This window comes from Falco peregrinus, chromosome 1, assembly GCF_023634155.1.
Source record: "Falco peregrinus isolate bFalPer1 chromosome 1, bFalPer1.pri, whole genome shotgun sequence".
NCBI lineage: Eukaryota > Metazoa > Chordata > Aves > Falconiformes > Falconidae > Falco > Falco peregrinus.
The window spans coordinates 49299496-49316447 of NC_073721.1; the positions used below are offsets into that span (position 1 = coordinate 49299496).

Genomic DNA, 16952 nt, shown 5'->3' on the forward strand with positions numbered 1-16952 from the left:
TTTAAAGCAAGTTAGATGAGTACAAATTACTTTTAAAAAGTGCTTCATTCTAGGGCGAGGTTGTTGGGGTTTTTTTGTAGTGAGTTTTGCCAGCAGCAAATTACCTAGTTATAGACCTTTTGAAGTATGTATTTTCCCCACTGTTCAGCACTGACACCATTACTATAATTAGAATGATGTTGCTCAGTGGCAGCATCTCGTGCCAGCAGGAGCGCCCTGGCAGCACCTCGCCCGTTCCTGGCCATGCTCCCCCCAGGAGCCGCTGGTTCTGCTGCCCTGCAGGCCTGGGGAGCTGGAGGGGCAGATGTGGGGGGCTGCGCCTTGTCACCAATTCCCACTGTCGCCCTGGCAAAATTGTTTTTCCCGCTGGGTGGCTCCCGGGGCAGGGGCTCGTTAGACACGGGGGCACCTGTGGGTGCCGGGTGTGTGTGTGGGTCCCCAGGTGTGCACCCCTGAGCCGGGAGCGCTGCACTTGGCCTTGGCGAGTGACGCAGCCGTCTCCTGACATCACTCTACGATGGCACATGTCATCGGCCTCATAAATATAAACGGTGGGTACCGGAGCCGTTCACGTGCAGCCTCTCCGTTTCCAGGGCAACCCCGCTGGCTCAGCAGCTCACGCTCCAGCACCTCGACGGCGCACCCCGACCTCCGGCAGCTTTTTTTCCCGGGGTCCCTCCGTGCCCCCGAAACCCATGAGGCAGCCGGGGGCAGGTGCCTGCGCGCTGCCGGCACGGCCCCAGTGCGGCGGGGTGCCGGGCTCACCTCCTTAGAGGTGCCCCGCGGGGCGGGGGGGCTCGCCCGCCGAATGACCCGCTCCTCTGCCCTGAAGCTCCCCTCTATTTATAGCTCGCCAGCCGCGCAGTGCCACCCCCCCGCGCGTCCCCGGCCAGCGCTGCAAGGTCCGTTCCTACGGCCCCGCGCGATGGCACCCAAGCAGGCGTGGGGGCGCAGGGCACTCGGCGGAGGCGGCACCTGCAGGGGTACACCCCCCCGCCGCGCACCCACCTGCCGGCGCCTCCCCGGGATGCGGGGGCCAGGCCGGGCGGAGCCGGGCACGGCCCCCGCCCCCCGGCAGCGGCGCCCCCGCCCCGCGCGGTGCCGCCCCGCTCGGCTCTCCCGGCCTCGGCTCTCCCGGCCGCGCTCGGCGCTGGCGGCGGCTCCCCGGGGGCGGCGGGGCCCCATGGCCGGCGCGCTGCGGGCCCGGCCGCCGGGCGGCGCGGAGGGGCGCTGAGCCCGGCCCCGCGGAGCCCCGGAGCGGCCGGCGGAGGCTATGCGCGGGGCACCATGATGATCGACACTCAGGTGAGCTGCGCCTTTCGCCCGCCCGCTTTGTCCCCCCGGGGCGCTGCCAGGGTGCCCCGGCTCCGGGGCGCAACCGCGGGGGGAGCCGCGCTCGGTCCCTCCGGCACCCGGCTTGGGGGGGGGGGGGAGGGCTCGGGATGAGTCCGCGGTGCGCCCAACGCGTGTGCGGTGCCGGGGAGCGGGTGGGCTCTGGCGGTGATGTCCTGGGGGTCGGCAGGTGCCTGTCCCTCGCTGCCGGCTGGCGTAGGGGGATACCGTCCAGACCCCTGCTCTGCGGCGTGAGCTTTGGCGAGGGGGAAGCAGCCTTTGCGGGGGTGTGCGTGCGTGTTTGTGGATCTCATGGGGGTTTTTTTTCGCTTTCTCTCTGCGTAATGGGTAAGTGCGGCCAGCAGAAGTGGAGATGAAGGATTGAGAGCGAAAGCAAGACAGTTCGGGACAGGGTCTGGCTGTCACTGCGATGCTGCAGCCGTTCATGGGCTGCGTGGCCGCTGGCAGGCTGCGAGGCTGCTGCGTGCTGTGCCAGCGAGCCGGGGCTGCAGCTTGCCAGGCAGCGCCGGGGCCAAGGGGCACCAGGAGGGCCCTTGTTCCTGCCTGGTGTGTCTGTGAGGCTAAATGAAGCCAAATTGAGCCGAGGTGGACTAAAGCTCTACGCTCACAAACCCACTGGTGCTTTTGGGGCAGGGGAGGGTGAAGCGAAGGCATGACATGTGGGGGTCTCGCCAGTGGCACTCTGGTCCTGATGCTCCTCTGAGTGTGTTCATCCTCGTGTTCCTCTCCCACCGCAACCCCTTCCCAGGGAAGGAGGGTCTGTGCTGCTGCCCTTGTGGGGGTGGTGGGAAGGTAAGTGGGCAATACTGGCTCCTGGGAGCCCAAGAATGAATAAAGGGAAGGGCTGATGCTGTGATGGAAAAGTGGGCTGGGATCCATTTTTGGACTGGAAAATGTGCATACCAGAGCCGCCTCCTGCACCCAGTGGGTCCATTTGGTCTGGGCCTCATTTGCCTTGATCTAGCCCTGTAACCAAAAGCTAAGTAAGCTCTGTTGGGGGTAAGTGTGTGAGGCAGGAGCTGGTGCCAGCATGCATGTATGTGGGATTGTGGCACATCTCTTTGGAAAAGGGGATTGGCAACCAAAATACCAGGGTTTGGATCCTGACCCTGCCAAGGGTCAAGAACAAGAGTACTGTCACCATGGCTGTGAACTGGGGAGCATAATCTTGCTGGGAGATCCAGAAGATTAAAGGCATAAAGCTGTCTGGAAAAAGATGTCAGCCTGCCTTCCATGTTGGGGAATGCAGGTTGCATTCCTACAGAGTGCTTTGTATTAAGGTCTCAACTTTAGCCTTCATGTCACTTTTTATACTTAGTCCCATTTTATATATGGGTAAACTGAGGCACGTAGAGGTATTTGTTACAAGCCTGGGATTCTGCATGGCGGGTGTTACAGTGGAGAGCACAGGTTAGAAGTCCTGATTCTGCCTGCATGTCCTGCATGAAAAGGATGAGCCATTTTGCTGTTTGAGGGGTGCAATTCATTGAAGTCCTGTCACTTGTGACTACTAGTTAAGAGGAATTTCCAGCTGTGCCTGCAGCCGCACCCTGCCAGTTCTTATGGCTGTACAACTACATTTTTCATGCCTCATAAATGTTTCTCTCCCTGGTTGCTAAGGGAAAGACCCACACAAACAACTGGGAAAACTGAGTGCTGCAAAGTAAATAAGCTGAGCAAACAACAAGATTCTTTTTTTCATCTCCGATCTAATTGCTGCAGGTGTGTTGTTCAGGGTGTCATGACATGTGAAAGCAAAGGTTCATGTGCAAAGGTGAACTGCAGCCTTTAAAACCGAAACCTGCACGTGAGTCAGAAGGTGGCTTCCATCCTGAACCAAGCTCCCAGAGGCTGCAGACTCATCCCCTCTCTCTCCTTTACCGGCCATTTGGGCTGGAGAAGGGAACAGATGGTGGACAAGCAGTCTTGGGGCTGGCTGAGGGCAGGACGCAGAGTGCCTGAGTGCAGGCAAGCAAGGCTGGAGCTGAATTTGTTTGTGTCTCTGTCATCTGCTGTGAGGCAGAGAAGGGAGCTGTGTCTGAAGTGACTCCAATGGCTAGGAGTTAAGTCTTGGTGGTGCTCTGCCACGGGCACGAGGGTGAGTTGGCAACAAGTGACAGCAAGCGAGAGTCCAGCTGGCAGCAGGGTCTGGGAGGAAGCTGGTAGAGAGATGAAAAGTCCCTCCTCAGTGTGGTTCAGCTGCTCCATCTGGAGCTCCCACTCATGCATGTGTGTATGTGCCTGCAGACAGGGCTGATCAGACGTGAGCAGAGGATGCAATGACTGCTGTAGGCTCCAAGATAAATCTCTGGGATACTGTAATGATTGATTTGACATCCTGTAGCTCAGTGCAGTTCATTGTCTTCAGGGTCAGTTTGCTTTGAGATGGCTCTTTATGTGAAGAAAGGAGGGGCTTTCCAGAACTTTGTTTATTCTGGGCATCTTTGGGGTTGTGTTTTTTCAGTTCCTTGCAGTGTTTTCACTGTGCCATTCCCTACGTGGTGCCTGGCTCCTGGACCTTAAGAAGCAGGGGTCCTGATCTTGCATGGTAATCTGAACAGCAATCTGCACTATCCATCAATGCCGGTTTTGCTTCTGATACCTTTCCCATTGCTATAGCAACACATGTCTCGTGGAGGATGTCAGCACGCTTTCCAGGCAGTGTATGCAGAGAACCAGCTTCACCTGCCACCAGACTGCAATCACTTGTGGAGCAGGGGTGGCTAACAGGCAACTACACACAGCTGCTGGGGCTGGAGGTGCAGAGAAAACGCTCTCAGCCCCCTCAGGCTGACCCTGCTCTCACCAGGTGTCCCCTGACAAAGAGCATCTGGCAGTGCATGGTATCTAGTGCCAGGATCTGAGATTTCTTTCCAAAGGAGATGCTGGGGACGGTGTCAGCTAGCTTGCTAAGGCTCCGCAAGTGTTAGGGGCTGTTTGCCTCTTCCCCCCTCCCCTTGCCTGTAGAGAGGCTGGAAGATGTGCTTCACCTGCAGGGTGCTGATGGAGGAGGGAGGTTGTTTGCCTGCCTTTACCGAGTGAGCTTGCTTCACACCCTGCAATCACAAAATGGGCTCTGGGACACTCTCTCGTTCTGCTCTGCCTCCCCATCCTGCCGTCCTTTGCTCTTCTATGCAAACCAGAGGCTGTGCCCGGTGGTTCAGCTGCGGGTGGCTGTCAGGGCTGCGGTAGGGTTGCTTTCCCCCTGCAGGGCTGCTTGCTGCTGCCTCCGTGCCTGGCTTGGTGCTGGCTGGGGCTGCGTTCTGCACGCCACGGTGACGCGGTGCCAGCCTGCCCGAGTGCCTTGCGTGGGCAGGCCGCGGCTGTCGGGGCGCTCGGGGCCAAGTGGGGCTGTGCAGCAGATGGCACTGTTGTTTTCCCTATGAGTTACTGCCTGGGTTTTTTGCCTTCATCAGTGCTGAGAAGTGGCAGTGGTGACGCGAGCTGGGGCATGGCAGGCGCCTGGCTCTTGGAAAGGGACGTGCGTGCCAGGCTGGGCTCTGCTGCGAGGAGCAGATCCGCTCAGCGGAGCTTGATGTTTGCATCTTGCTCACCGAGGAGAAGCTGTTTTGCTTCTTGGTGATGATTAATATGAGCCGGCTCCATCCTTGGAGACCTGAGGTCCAGTCCCAAAGCTGCTGTGAGACCTCAGCAAGGCCATGTCAATGACCGTGTCCCTGGTATGAAAAGAAAGCCCTGATCCACAGCTCCCTTTTGTGCTGGTTCCCACTGTTACCAGTCAACCCATCCCCCAGCTTTCCCTAGCACTCTGTAAACAACAGGCAAGCGCCTGACCTTTCCATCAGCAGCGGCTGGGAGAGGGGCCTTTGCTGCTTTCCAGGCTGCCACATCTGCGCTGGTGTGGGTGCAGGAGGACTGAGATAGGTGCGTGGGGCAGTGTGGTGGAACACGCTGCCGGGCACTCAGGAGTAGCCGCGGCAGCTGCTGGCAGCGACAGAGCAGAGCTGTGTGGGGGACAGCTCAGCACCCAAACATCCAGTTTGCTCTGCCTGGGGCCAGCCCCCAGCTGCTGCGGGATCTGCTGGCAGCGGCGGAGCCTCCAGATGTTAGTAGGTTTTCCTGCTGGGCCTGCCAGAGTCCAGCCTGAGTGACCTGGAGTGAGGGTTCACCCATCTGTTTTCCTTGGGGATTTGCATTTTAAATTACTTGATTTCTTGGGGACCTTTCGGCTCCCAAGTCATGCCAGGTGCGCCTGCGCATTCACCCTCAGCCCTCGGCCCCTTGTCACCTAGCGCGCTCGGAGCAGGCGCTCTGCGGGATATCTCTATGGATATTCACTTTCTCTGTTGATATTCCCCTGCATTGCAAGTTTTGGCCATGGGTCAAAGACAATGTTTGTAGACATGAGCTGACGTCAAAGGCGGCTTGGTGGTGGTGTGCCAGGGGATCACAGAGTTCCCGCTCCCTGGAGGCCTGGGAGCACAGTGGGAGTTCATCCTCTGCACAGATTTACAGCCCGCTCTGCGTTTGCTGAGCGGTGCTCTGGTGGGCCCCGCTGGCTCCTGCCCTCCTGTGCTCCGGGATGGAGAACATCGCGTGTTCCCTTGAGGAGGTGTAGCTGCAATACTGTGTCCTTCACTCTGCCTGCCTGCAGAGAGATTTCAAAGGTGGGGGGGGAGGAAGGAAAGGGGCAGGGCTGAGGGGGTCGGGGGGGGGGGGGGAAGGAAGGGGCACAGCTGTGCTCCGATGGGTCACTTGCCTGCTGTTGCTCAGAGAGGGTGAAGCCCTCCTTTGGTCTGCCCTGCTCCTGTGTAAGATCTGGAGAAAATCAGGCTTTAGACGTGGCGCCAGAGCTCTGGGATGTCAAGGCCTCCCAGATAAGGCTCCACACTTTCCTGTAGGATTTAGAAAGGAAAGGGAGGAGTGGGGGAGAAAATGAGGTGTGGTGTAGATACAGACTGCTGTAACCAGTGCTGTTAGGAGGGATTGCTTGTGTGACAGAGAAACACTCCTGGCATTATCAGAGGGGAGGATGTGCTGCTGGGGTGCTGGTTGCTGGCCCAGCCTAGAGGTGATGCTCTGCCGGGATTCACTGTGTGGCCTTGGGAACCTGCTTGCAGCTTCCCCGAAGGCACATGCTGGCTGATACTACCCTGAAAGCTGTGTCTGGCTTGCACCCTTGTGGGCTTCTCGGGACGTCCACTGTTCCTTTTTGTCTTTTCTCCTCTGTGCAGTTCCAATCTGTTCCCTGCTCCCTGGCTATGAACACCCTGCCGAGCCTGAAGGCAGGAAGCAAACACTGCAGAGGCCACGTTCAGTGCCGAAGGAGCCTGCCTGGCTCCATGCAGGCTGTCGGCACGGGCTGGGGAGGTTGGGGTCATCTCACAGGCAGGCCGTAGGCCCCTTTGAAATCTTTGACAGCTGCTCTGCTCTTTTGGCCCTGCTGCCTCCATCTCACAGCGGATTTCCCACCGTGTGTTTCCTGCCTGTCCCTCTTGGCCCTGTGTCCCATACGGTCGTGGCTCTCCGCCTCCCTGGGGAACAGACGCCACCGGCATGAGAAACAGCAATAGGCGGCCAGAGTGTCACGGCAAGGTCCAGGGCAGGCGGAAACACTCTGGTCGGGATGGCTCTGCTGCATACCCTGCTCAGAATTACAGGGAGCAGGAATATGGCCAACCCTTGCCTGCTTTCTAGCTCTTTTCCAAGGAGGTTGAGCAGCCCCAGGGGGAGGACCAGCGGTCAGGTCTGCTGGGAAGGGATGGAGGTGTCTTCCCATGGCAGTGCTGGTCGTGGTGTGCAAAAGCTTTGGCTGTGCAGACCCAGAAAACCGCTGCTGCCTGTGCTGTGGCGTGTCTGCGGGGCAGATCTGGTGGGTGCACACTGGGAGAGGGCAGCTGGTCCGGGACAGGGGCAGCTGAGGGAGGAGGCTGAGCTGTGACTGTTCGGAGGCTGGAGGAACAGTGGGGTCTGTTCTTTTTCTCTGGGAGAGGTCCCAGGTTAACTGCCTCATGCCCAGCAGGTCAAGGGGAGTAGAAGTCTGTTCCTCATGCAAACGCTCAGGGCTTGTGGGTGTTTAAGGGCTCTGTTTTGCTTGGCAGAGGTTGAAAGTCACAGCAGGCTTCAAACCCTCCCATTCAGCATTTCCATGGTGACAGGCAGGCACTTCTGGTGGCTGTGCTGTCCTTGGTGGCACCAAAATAACAAGGTGTGATGGGTTTGCAAGCCAGAGCCTGTGGCCCCGCAGCTTTGTTCCACTACGGGGGAGCTGGAAAAGGCTCCTTCCCCAGTGCTCATGGAGGGTAGTTTATTTTGCCTGCAGTGGGAGAAGCACTAAAAGGAGGAAGGATTTTGTTTGAGAGCTGTGCCTGGCCTCCTGCTCCGTCACTGCACGTGGCACTGATGGGGATGCCTGCAGCATTGTGTCCCCTGACAAAAGAACCCATCCTGTGCTTCTGCATTCATAACCCATCATGGAAAATATTAGACCCGGCAATTTGCACTGCTGTGTGAATAACTAATTGAAAGGGAGGGGAGATGACTGATATATGCTTCCACAGTATGGGGAAGGTGCATTTCTGCCTGTGGAAAGGCATTTATCTCCCTCCTGTCACAGCACAGACCCTCCTCCTCGGGCTAACCACTGCAGATATCCTGACCATGCCATTTGGAAGGGACCTGGACTCAAAGGGATTTGAGTTGGATGAGGCATCAGCCAGGCATCCATATTTTGTGCCGTGGCACAGCCCCTCCTGTGGCACTTGGTGGGAGGTCTGGCCACAGTACTCACAGCTGCTCCAGCCTCGGGCCCTGCACGTGGCTCAGCAGCATTTTCTTGGAGCTCACCAGAGCACCGAGTCTTCTTGCCCTTGCGTGGAAATTCAGCGTGGCACTGTGGTACCTGGGGGTGGGTGGGAAACTGGAATTTTACATCCTCCACAAGCTGACTTAATATTTTTTTAACCCCCTGCGCCAGTAATGCAAACTAGGGGGGAGGGATGCAATCTTAAAACATTTTGTGAATATAAGTATTCTGAAATGTATCCTTTCTCCTTAGGAAGCTGCAATGAAATTCATGTTCTTCCATGAAATGTTCATATATTTTGGCCACAGCAGTGTAGCTTTTGCTGGGAAACATCTATAAGTACAACCAGGGTGGTGGTGATTAGGAAGAGATTGAAACGCAATGGTATTTGTCAGTATTTCAGGGGCCAAGTCTTGCAAGTTTGCATGTGTGGGCACTATTTTCCTGTGCAAGGCTTCCTAGCTCCTTTGCCCTCTGGCCAGAGACCTGCAGCCAAAGGATGTGTTTCTTTGTAGGATCCAGCTCTGCGGGGGCCACCGCCGACACCGCAGCTGCCACTGTGGGTGTTGCAGCCCGGCTTTTGGGGAATTCACCCAGCACCTATCAGAGCTGGGAGCTGCACCGGTGGGGCTTTAACTGCTTATACAACTCCCCTTTGCGCTGTTCCCAGTGCTGCTTGAAAGGGTGTTTAGTTAATAGGATTATAAAGCTTTCCTGTCGTTAGGCAACGGAAATCAATGGTGGGCCTCCAGGGCAGAGTTTCATCCGATTTACCGCACAGTCACTAGATGGCTGTGCTGGGTGTGAAGCAGGAGACTGGTATGGTGCTGGAGGGAGGGTGTTCTACCTCCCATGCTGCTCTGGTGGGGCCTCCTGCAAATGCAGAGGATGCTTTCTCGGTCTGCTGGTGCCAGCCACATGTTTTTCCAGCTGCAAGGGTCCTGGTTGGTGTCATGCCTGGGACCCCATAGGCAGTGAGGATGCTGATGCAGCCACATGGTGCTGGATGGTGTTCCCCAGCTCCTATGTCTGCTGCTGGGCTGGTGTGGAAAACCCTGACATACTCCCTTTCTGCAGCCAAAAGTCATGGCTCGGCCTAAAAGCAGCACTGCTCTGCAATGCTTGAGGGGGCTTCACCCTCCACTCTGCTTTAAGATCACCCGGAGACGGTGGGTTGGTAGGATGGCTCATTAATCTGTGCAAAGCAAAGTGAGTTCACAATTTGCCATCCCCAAAATGCAGCAGCCCTCTAGTCCCTGAGGGGCTGCAGACCTGGCTGGGGATGGGGTGGGGGGAACACAGCCCCCTTTGGGGCGGGCTGCACGTCTGCGCTGCATGGGGGCCGGGTCTGGGAAAGCTGGGGTCTGGCTGCGGCCCTCGGGGAGGTCAGGGAAGGGCCTCCGTGCTCTCTGGGCTGTGTCTGCTGAAGCCGACAGCCCTGGGGTCTGGTCTGTCCTGCCCTGCTGTGTCCTTGCCCCCTGCCATTCCAGGCTGAAATGCCTCTCCCTCCCTGATCTGGGACCATCCCTCTCGGGAGAGGTCTGCAAAAGGCATTGGCTCCCCTTGCAGCCAAGAAAGCGATGTCGAACCCTCCTCTGTTTTCACAGGAAGATGGGGAGCAGCTGAACAGGAGGCCTGAAGGAAACTTCCAGGAAAGTCAACCTGTTTCAGGAATCTGGCTGTGCAACAAGTGTTTCCCATCCCCCTGGCTGACACAGGCTGGTGGAGAGGGGACTGCATGTGGTGGAAGCTTCTTTAAACCCCCTAGCCTGCAAATCCAGCACGAAGAGGGAGGATCTGGAGAACCTTTGGTTTAGTGCATAGGGCTGGAAACCTCTGAGCTGTCTCTTATCTCTCTGAGCCCACAGTTCCTTGTCTGCCAAGTGACATGGAACAGCGATGTGGATCTACAGATAACCTCCTGGCCGTGTGTTATGTAGGCTCAAGTATGTGTGAGGAGCTGAGAGGGTTTTAAATAACATGAGGTCCTGTGGATGAGAGCAGGCTCCAAGGGTGGGGGGGCGGGAACCTCCTCTGGGTTTGTTTAAGCTTCAGCTAAACCCTGGAAAATGTGCTAAGGGAACAGCTCTGCCCAGTGCTGGAGGCTCGGCCAAGCGGGTGAATTAGTGGATGCTCTGTCTCTGGCAAGTGCTCCAGACGTTGCGTTGTGCTATACATCACACCTGCATGCCCCCGATCGCCTACAGGCCTGGCTGCATGCAGACATCTCCCGGGAGAGATGCCCTGGCCTTGCTGCCAGCCTGGTCTCTCGCCGCAGGTGGCTGCTGCTCTGGCCTGGCTGCCGAGTGGGATAAACCCCGACGGAGAAATCACAGTTACTAACAGTGGGCATTGTCACACTTGCTGGTGCCCTCAGCTCTCAGTTTCCTGCAGCACCTTTCTCTCCAGCAAAGATTTCGTTTGCTGCGGGAAGCAGCTGGCCACGCTGCTGGGCTGGTGCGGGGACCACTGAGCTCCGTTGTGCCCACGTCCCATGGGCTGCAGCTGGCCTTGGGGGAGCCGGGGAGTGCTGGCGTTTGGGAGCTTATTTCCTGGCCCTGATCTTTCCTGAGATCTCTCCATGCTGGAGTGTTGCGGGCTTCCCTGACAGGCAGGTGTTTTGGGAGATGATGGAGCTTTTCCTTGGGTTTGGAGCTGGCAGGGAACAGCTGTGATGGGCACAGGACAGTTTGTGGCATCCTCCCACGCCAGTACCCCTGCAGCCCGCAGCTCCCAAGCCTGCCGTGTGAGCCCAGCCTGGGAAGCTGGGCACCCAAGCATGAATACAGTCATCCCAGCGGTGCAGGTCCTGTGCCAGGGATTTCCCTACATTAGAGCGGCACCCGGGTCTCTCCGGCAGCGCGGTGGGGTGGGGTGGGGACACCAGGGAGGTGTCATTAAAAGGGCTCAGCCTAGTGGAAACTGAGGTTAGCTTTGGGGTGCGTGAGGAAGGGGTGGCGGTGGCAGCTATGAACTGCAGGGGGTCATATGGTGACTGCCCACCTCTGCGCTCTCCTGCAGTGTGGTGGTGCGGGGTGCTGGTGCCCCTCAGGGCAGAAGGGAGTGGGGAGCTGCTCTGTGACATCTGTCTAGGGACAACAGGTCCTTCCTCCACCCTGGGCTCCCCAGCTGTGTGCACCTGGGGCTGCTGCATTGGTGTCCCCATCTCTGGGGGAGGGCCATTACAGAAACTCGATAAACTGTTGCCATGACAGCCTTGAGCACTGCTCCTTCCCGATGCTGTACCCGCCATGACAGCTCAGTATTACTGTCTCCCATGGGACTGATTTCAATAGGATAAAGTGCTTTCAGCACGGGACGAGGCAGATGGATCACAAGCAGCAGAGCCCTTTTATCCTGCCAATGCAGGGAAGCAGCCTCAGAAGCAGAAGGGGGGTGGGGGGGTGGGTACCTGACAGCCCCTTTCCTATGGGGGAGAGGTGGTCCTCAGTCTCGTTTGCATCCTCTTGCATCCTCTCACAGCCCCCTGAGCTGCACCTCTGGTCTCTGTTGCTGCAGTGACAGTCTCCATGGAGACCGGTCCAGCACAGCCGCATCAGGGACCACAGAGGGGGAGGCTATGGGGAAGCCGTGGGGAAGCATCCCCATCCCCTCCCCATGGGGACATGATGGCTGCCAGGGTGCACTGTCAGCCGCAGGGGAGCGTGGAAATTGAAATCCCTCAAGTGGCAAATGTGTGGAGGAATCCCAAGAAAACTAATTGGTTCCCCCCTCTTCCCCCCCCCCCCCCCCCGCTTTAATGCTTGTTGGCTTTCACTTTGCATTGGTAATTGCAGCTCTGCACCTATTACAAGGCTGTCTCATGCTTCGCACGGGCTTGATTGCAAATTAATTTTGCATATGTATCTATTCTGGGGAGCATGGGAATTTATTCAGCTCAGGATGCTGAATGCCAGACAGGCTTTCCAGAGACATGAGGTGCCGCACGGGCTGTGGCTGCTGTCAGGAGCAACTTTGAGGGAACAAGGGTGGCCTCTTCAAATAAATGGCTGAAAACAAGGGTGCAGATACAACTCCATGGGACTTGTTCTACTAGCTCATTTGCGACAAGACAGACAAATTTCAAGTGAGATATACAGAAGCACCCATGAGCTTAAATATCAAAGTGTCTTGGATTTTCACTGAAAAATAGGTATTCTACCAGCTCATGGTCTCCTGGAAGTCCCGCTAGGCATCCACCGTCATGCCTGTGCCTGTATCTGCCTCTCTAAATCTACCTCTAGGCTTTTTGTAAATGCCAGAGTTCTTCAGAGGCATGATATCAGGTTGGGATTTCTGTGTTTTTGAAAGCCGATTTCCTTTTTCTATTACCGGTAAGTATCAAAGGGGAAAAACTGTTGGGATTTTCCATTTGCCTTTCACTCGTCATGCTGCTTTGTTTCCTCTTTGCCTTTCTAGCAGCCTCATGCAGTGAAAATAAACCAGTTGGTTTTGTGTCATTTCTCTCAAGTGCAGCGTTCTCGTGCATGTGCAGGATGCCGTGATGTTTGGGCTGGCAGACAATACATGGAGTTGCAATTTCCTTTGAAAAACAAACTCGCCATTGTTATTTCTGTGGAGTTTCTTTAATTTTGTGGAAGTCTTTGATGCCTGACTGCATCAAGCACTGCAGTCAGCCTTCCTTAGGTGGGCCTTTGTCCTCGTGAGTCACTTGGCATAAGGAATGACCACCATGGTGGGAGAGGTTGGTCATCAGTTCTTGGAGTATTCCAAGTGTTTACACCATTGCAGCTGTGCTGGGTACTAAGACCATCCTGTGCATGAGTATGTCACTGAAACCTGCATCCACCTATGCAGAGATTCAGTCGTGGCCCATCACGGTGTGCCCAAAATGATGTGCTTGTAGGGTAGTGGAGGCTGTTCAGACCTTAAGGGATGGATGCAGGAGTCAGTCTCTCCCTGGGGCAGCAGCAAAGCAGTCGGGAGCAGGATGCACCCAGCATAGGGATCGCTGTTTAATTGCCCTGCAGTTGCTCTGTTCCTGCCAGGACTGTTACTGGAAAACAGTGTTTTTCCAGTAATTGTTGCTAAGCAGTGAGGTCTCATGATGGGCTTTATCTGCTCAGCTGGATCTGTAGAAAACAAGATCTCCACTACAAAATGTAATGGGGAAGCATCAGTGGCTGTGCTGGGGTTTCTCGGTCTGCCAGAAGTAGCCGCTGGGGTACGGTGATACTGGGAGAGATTTCTCCTCCACCCCCTGCAAGGCTGCCCTACGCTGCTGTTGGGTGCCAGCAGTGAGTTGGTCCTGTGCTTGTGGGGATGGCTCCTCTGCTAACCTTGCAGCGGTACGTTTAAGGTGTTCGACCGCTGTTGCTGGAGGTTCTGGGATCGTAGTACAGTTTCCACTTGTGCCAGCCAGTCTGGAGGAGCAATAGGATGAGGCTGTCGTTCAGAAATCTGCGTGGGATCATCATGTCTGGGCTGGTTTGATGCCGGGGGAATCTTTGCTTTGTACTTCTGCTAAAAATCTCCCAGTGGGAAATTGTTTGAAACTACTTTGCTGGTTTCTGTTGAAGGACCATTACGTTCCCCAGTGACTTACGCAGGTGTGCGGGGAGACAGGTGGGTGGACATGCACAAGCTGGCCGCTGGTGAGCAGGGGAAGGTCCCACACTGCCTCCGGGACTGTGTGAGTGCCCATGACGTCTGCCTGGTTACCTTTGGCTGAAGCCTTCCATGCACAGCAGCTCCCGTGTCCCTTCAGCCCCCACCCACTGTGTCCCGTTCCTGTTGGATTGAGACAGTTCTCCAGAACGGCCGTTTCTTTGTCCAGACTCTTTGCTGCTGCTCTGCCTGGCATCTCTCCTGGGACTCTGCACTTGCAGTTTTGCTTTCCTTCACAGTCTGCCTGCATGCTGCGCGACTTTTCCAGAAGGGTTATCCCTTTGGCATCTTCACGGCTGCCTGGTGGGAGGTTGCTGGGCTCTGGGGACCAGCAGAGCAGACTGAGCCCCTGCCAGAAGCCTATGCTCTGGCGTAGCAGCCTCTGCCATCTGTCCCTTGCTGTTACCATGAAATCCAGGGGCACACCACAAACTGGAACACCAGCAGATGATGCGACTCCTACACCTTCACACTACCTTTGCAAAGACTCCTGTTCTTGTGGTAAAGATTAGCTGCTGGACAGGATAAGTGGATTCCTGGGGGTGGTAGCCCTTGGAGACTGGCACTTGAGTGTGATGTCTGTGTCCTTCCCAGGATGTCGGTGCAGTCACTTAGGCCTGTTGGAAGGTGCAATCCCAGCTGACCAAGCCCAGCTTGTTACTGGAAAGTTGTTGTTGGAAAGGCGCGCTCTGCCAATCTTTTGTTGCAGGGAGATGATTTACCTGAGCTGGGGCTGAAGGCCAGGTTTGAATCACCTTTCCTGGAACCAGAGCTGTGGGTACTGCCCATGCTGGGGGCAGGTTTTGTTGCTGGTGACAGCAGTGTGAAATGTGGGACCGTCCTCTGTGGGAGCGCATATTGTATTGTCACCAAGACATCGTGTGCGTAGAAAGACAGCAACTGGCCATGCCAGGGTGTTTCCTGGGCTGTGGCACTACCTGTCTGTGATGAAAAGAGCCAGACAGTTGCCAAAATGCTGTCAGCTGGGAGTTGGGAGACCGCCCTGGAAATACTGCTTTGTCCGTGTGCTGTGACCTCTCCTCCCCTGCGAAGCCGTTGCCAGGGCTGGTGCGGTGCTGCCCTCTGTGTCCTTGCGGCTGCTCATCTCAGCCATATGGTGGTTCAAAAACCTGTCTAATTTCCAGTTGAAACTTATTTTATGGTGGGTTTATTGCTATCTGCTCTCGTTCCACGCTTGTCCATTAGTTCCCATTCCCGCAGCATGTAAGCACTGGTTTTCTCACCCCTGCATTTCTCTCGGGAATGGTGGGCTGGATCCTGCTGCAGTCCCACGCTCTGCCCCAGTGTGCTGGGAAGGTGTCCAGCTCTGACTGGGAGCGACACCAAGGGTCCTTGTGTGTGAGACCCATCTAACCCCAGCGTCTTGGCTGGCTCTGGCTCCTGTGTGAATGACTCAGCCCAGCCACGGAGGCCAGGAGGGAGCGGGGCTGGTGCTGGCTGGGTGCTGAGCAGGGCTCCAAGCCCAGCTTACCTCACGCTGCAGGAATGCTCGGCTCAGCGGGGCTCCTCGGTTCTCCCCTGAAACCCAGGCGTGCAGCAGGCTGGGCTTGTGGCCTCAGGCAGCAGCTGGGTTTGGGAAAGCCGGGGCAGGGCTGCATCGTCCAGGACCTTTGCCCTCGTGCGACAAGGGGCAGCCCCAGAGTGGGACCCGCTGCTGCCTGCAGCCATGGGAAAGCACCCAGAAACGCCTGCCTGCAGCAGGGTCTGCTCACCCTATTCAGCACCCCCGCCGGCCCCAGCAAGAAGGGCAGCTGTAAGGACATAAACTCCTTTTTGAGGGCGATGGGGACTTTTTGATTGATTTGGCCCCGTCATTTCACATGCCCATCTGATGGGTGCTTAGCTGCCCCAGTGACTGTGCTTGCTGCGTGCAGCTTGATGCACCCACCAAAACTGCTCCCCCCCCCCCCTCTTCCCTCCCTGAAGAGACACCCTGGGTGTTTCCCCCAGTCACTGCGCCTGTTCCTGCAGCTGATGAGGGTCATGGGCTTGACCCCAGGTTTATTCTTGTTTGTGAGAGCAATAACATCTGTGTGGTACGTGTATGTAGGTGATATACATATTGCTCCATGTTGACTCACCCTACTGCTACTGTTGGTGCAAATTCTGTAGGGAGATGCTCTTTGTAGCACAACCACCCCATTTTGTGCCATACTCCCTCTAGCAAAACTCTGTTTTGGAGTCACGGGCTCTCTCTGGTGGAAAAGGCAGCTGGTGCCATACTCACCTGGGCAAAACTTTCCACACGGAATTGACCTGCAAACAAAATGATCACCAATATTCACTGTCTTTTAGTGCCATGCTGCATTTTCAGTGCCATAAGGTTCCCAAGCACTCTGGATGTGAATTATTTAAGCCTTGCTGTGGTCCTCGGAGTACAGGAAGGCACTGAGCTGAAACTGCCTCTGACAATGGAAAGCAGGGATGGAAGAAGAGAAGGAAAGAAAAGGGGAGGCTCCAGCTCCAATCATTCACGCTCTCTGTCTCACACCCTCTCATCCTTCCAGCTCTGCTTGTTTGCCTGCCACAACAGCCAGAGGGAAATGCTGTAGCTGCTGCAGACACAATTTGGTCATAATCAGAAATCAACAGCAGGCAGAACCTGTTGTGTCTCTGAGACAATGCACGGGGTTTGCGAGTGCCATGCATGTAGATGAGGCTGAAAACCTCACGCCAGTGCAAAGCAGCAGCTAGAGCCAGCACCGAGATTGCCCTGAAAGAAAGGAGAGGCTGGGGGAAGGCAGCGTGCCGTGGCATGCTTGCAGAGGGCTGTTTCACCGATCTCAGGAACATCGCCAGCTACACACATGCACACACACAGACGCACTTGCTCACACACGCGCACACACAGCCTCTTGGTGCAGCTCCTCGCAGCTCTTTGATTTGCAAGGAAGGAAATAAGACCTCTTAGAGCAGCAGAAGCAGCAGCTGTTGGCAAGATGTGCTGACAAAATTGAGCAGGGAGAGATCTCCAATTTGTTTCACTGCCTGGGCTGGACCCGCTCCTGGAAGAGGAGCGGCGGAGGAGACAGAGAAGAATGAGCAGCCCCTCCATCCCCGGGAAGATGGAGGCAAAACCTTTGTTCAATGTGCAGAAGGCACTGGTGCAGCCTGTGCAGATGTGCATGTTGGATATCCCCCTGAGCGTGCAGGATGATGATGTAAGTAGAAGGCAAGCGAGCTG

At 56.3% G+C, this 16952-nt stretch overlaps 1 protein-coding gene across 2 annotated transcripts in view; it reads left to right on the forward strand.

Annotated features, from left to right (window-relative positions):
• Window positions 1-1117: 1117 nt before the first annotated feature.
• Window positions 1118-16952, forward strand: part of RALGDS (ral guanine nucleotide dissociation stimulator) — a 61488-nt gene continuing 45653 nt past the window's right edge. Inside the window, exon 1 of one of the 2 annotated variants that reach the window (XM_055804646.1) lies at window positions 1118-1305. In XM_055804646.1, the coding sequence (XP_055660621.1) occupies window positions 1288-1305 (18 nt within the window). In that variant the 5' untranslated portion in view covers window positions 1118-1287. Of the gene's footprint in view, window positions 1306-16696; window positions 16930-16952 lie in introns of those variants that run through there. The other variant, XM_027778031.2, reaches the window with a different exon arrangement.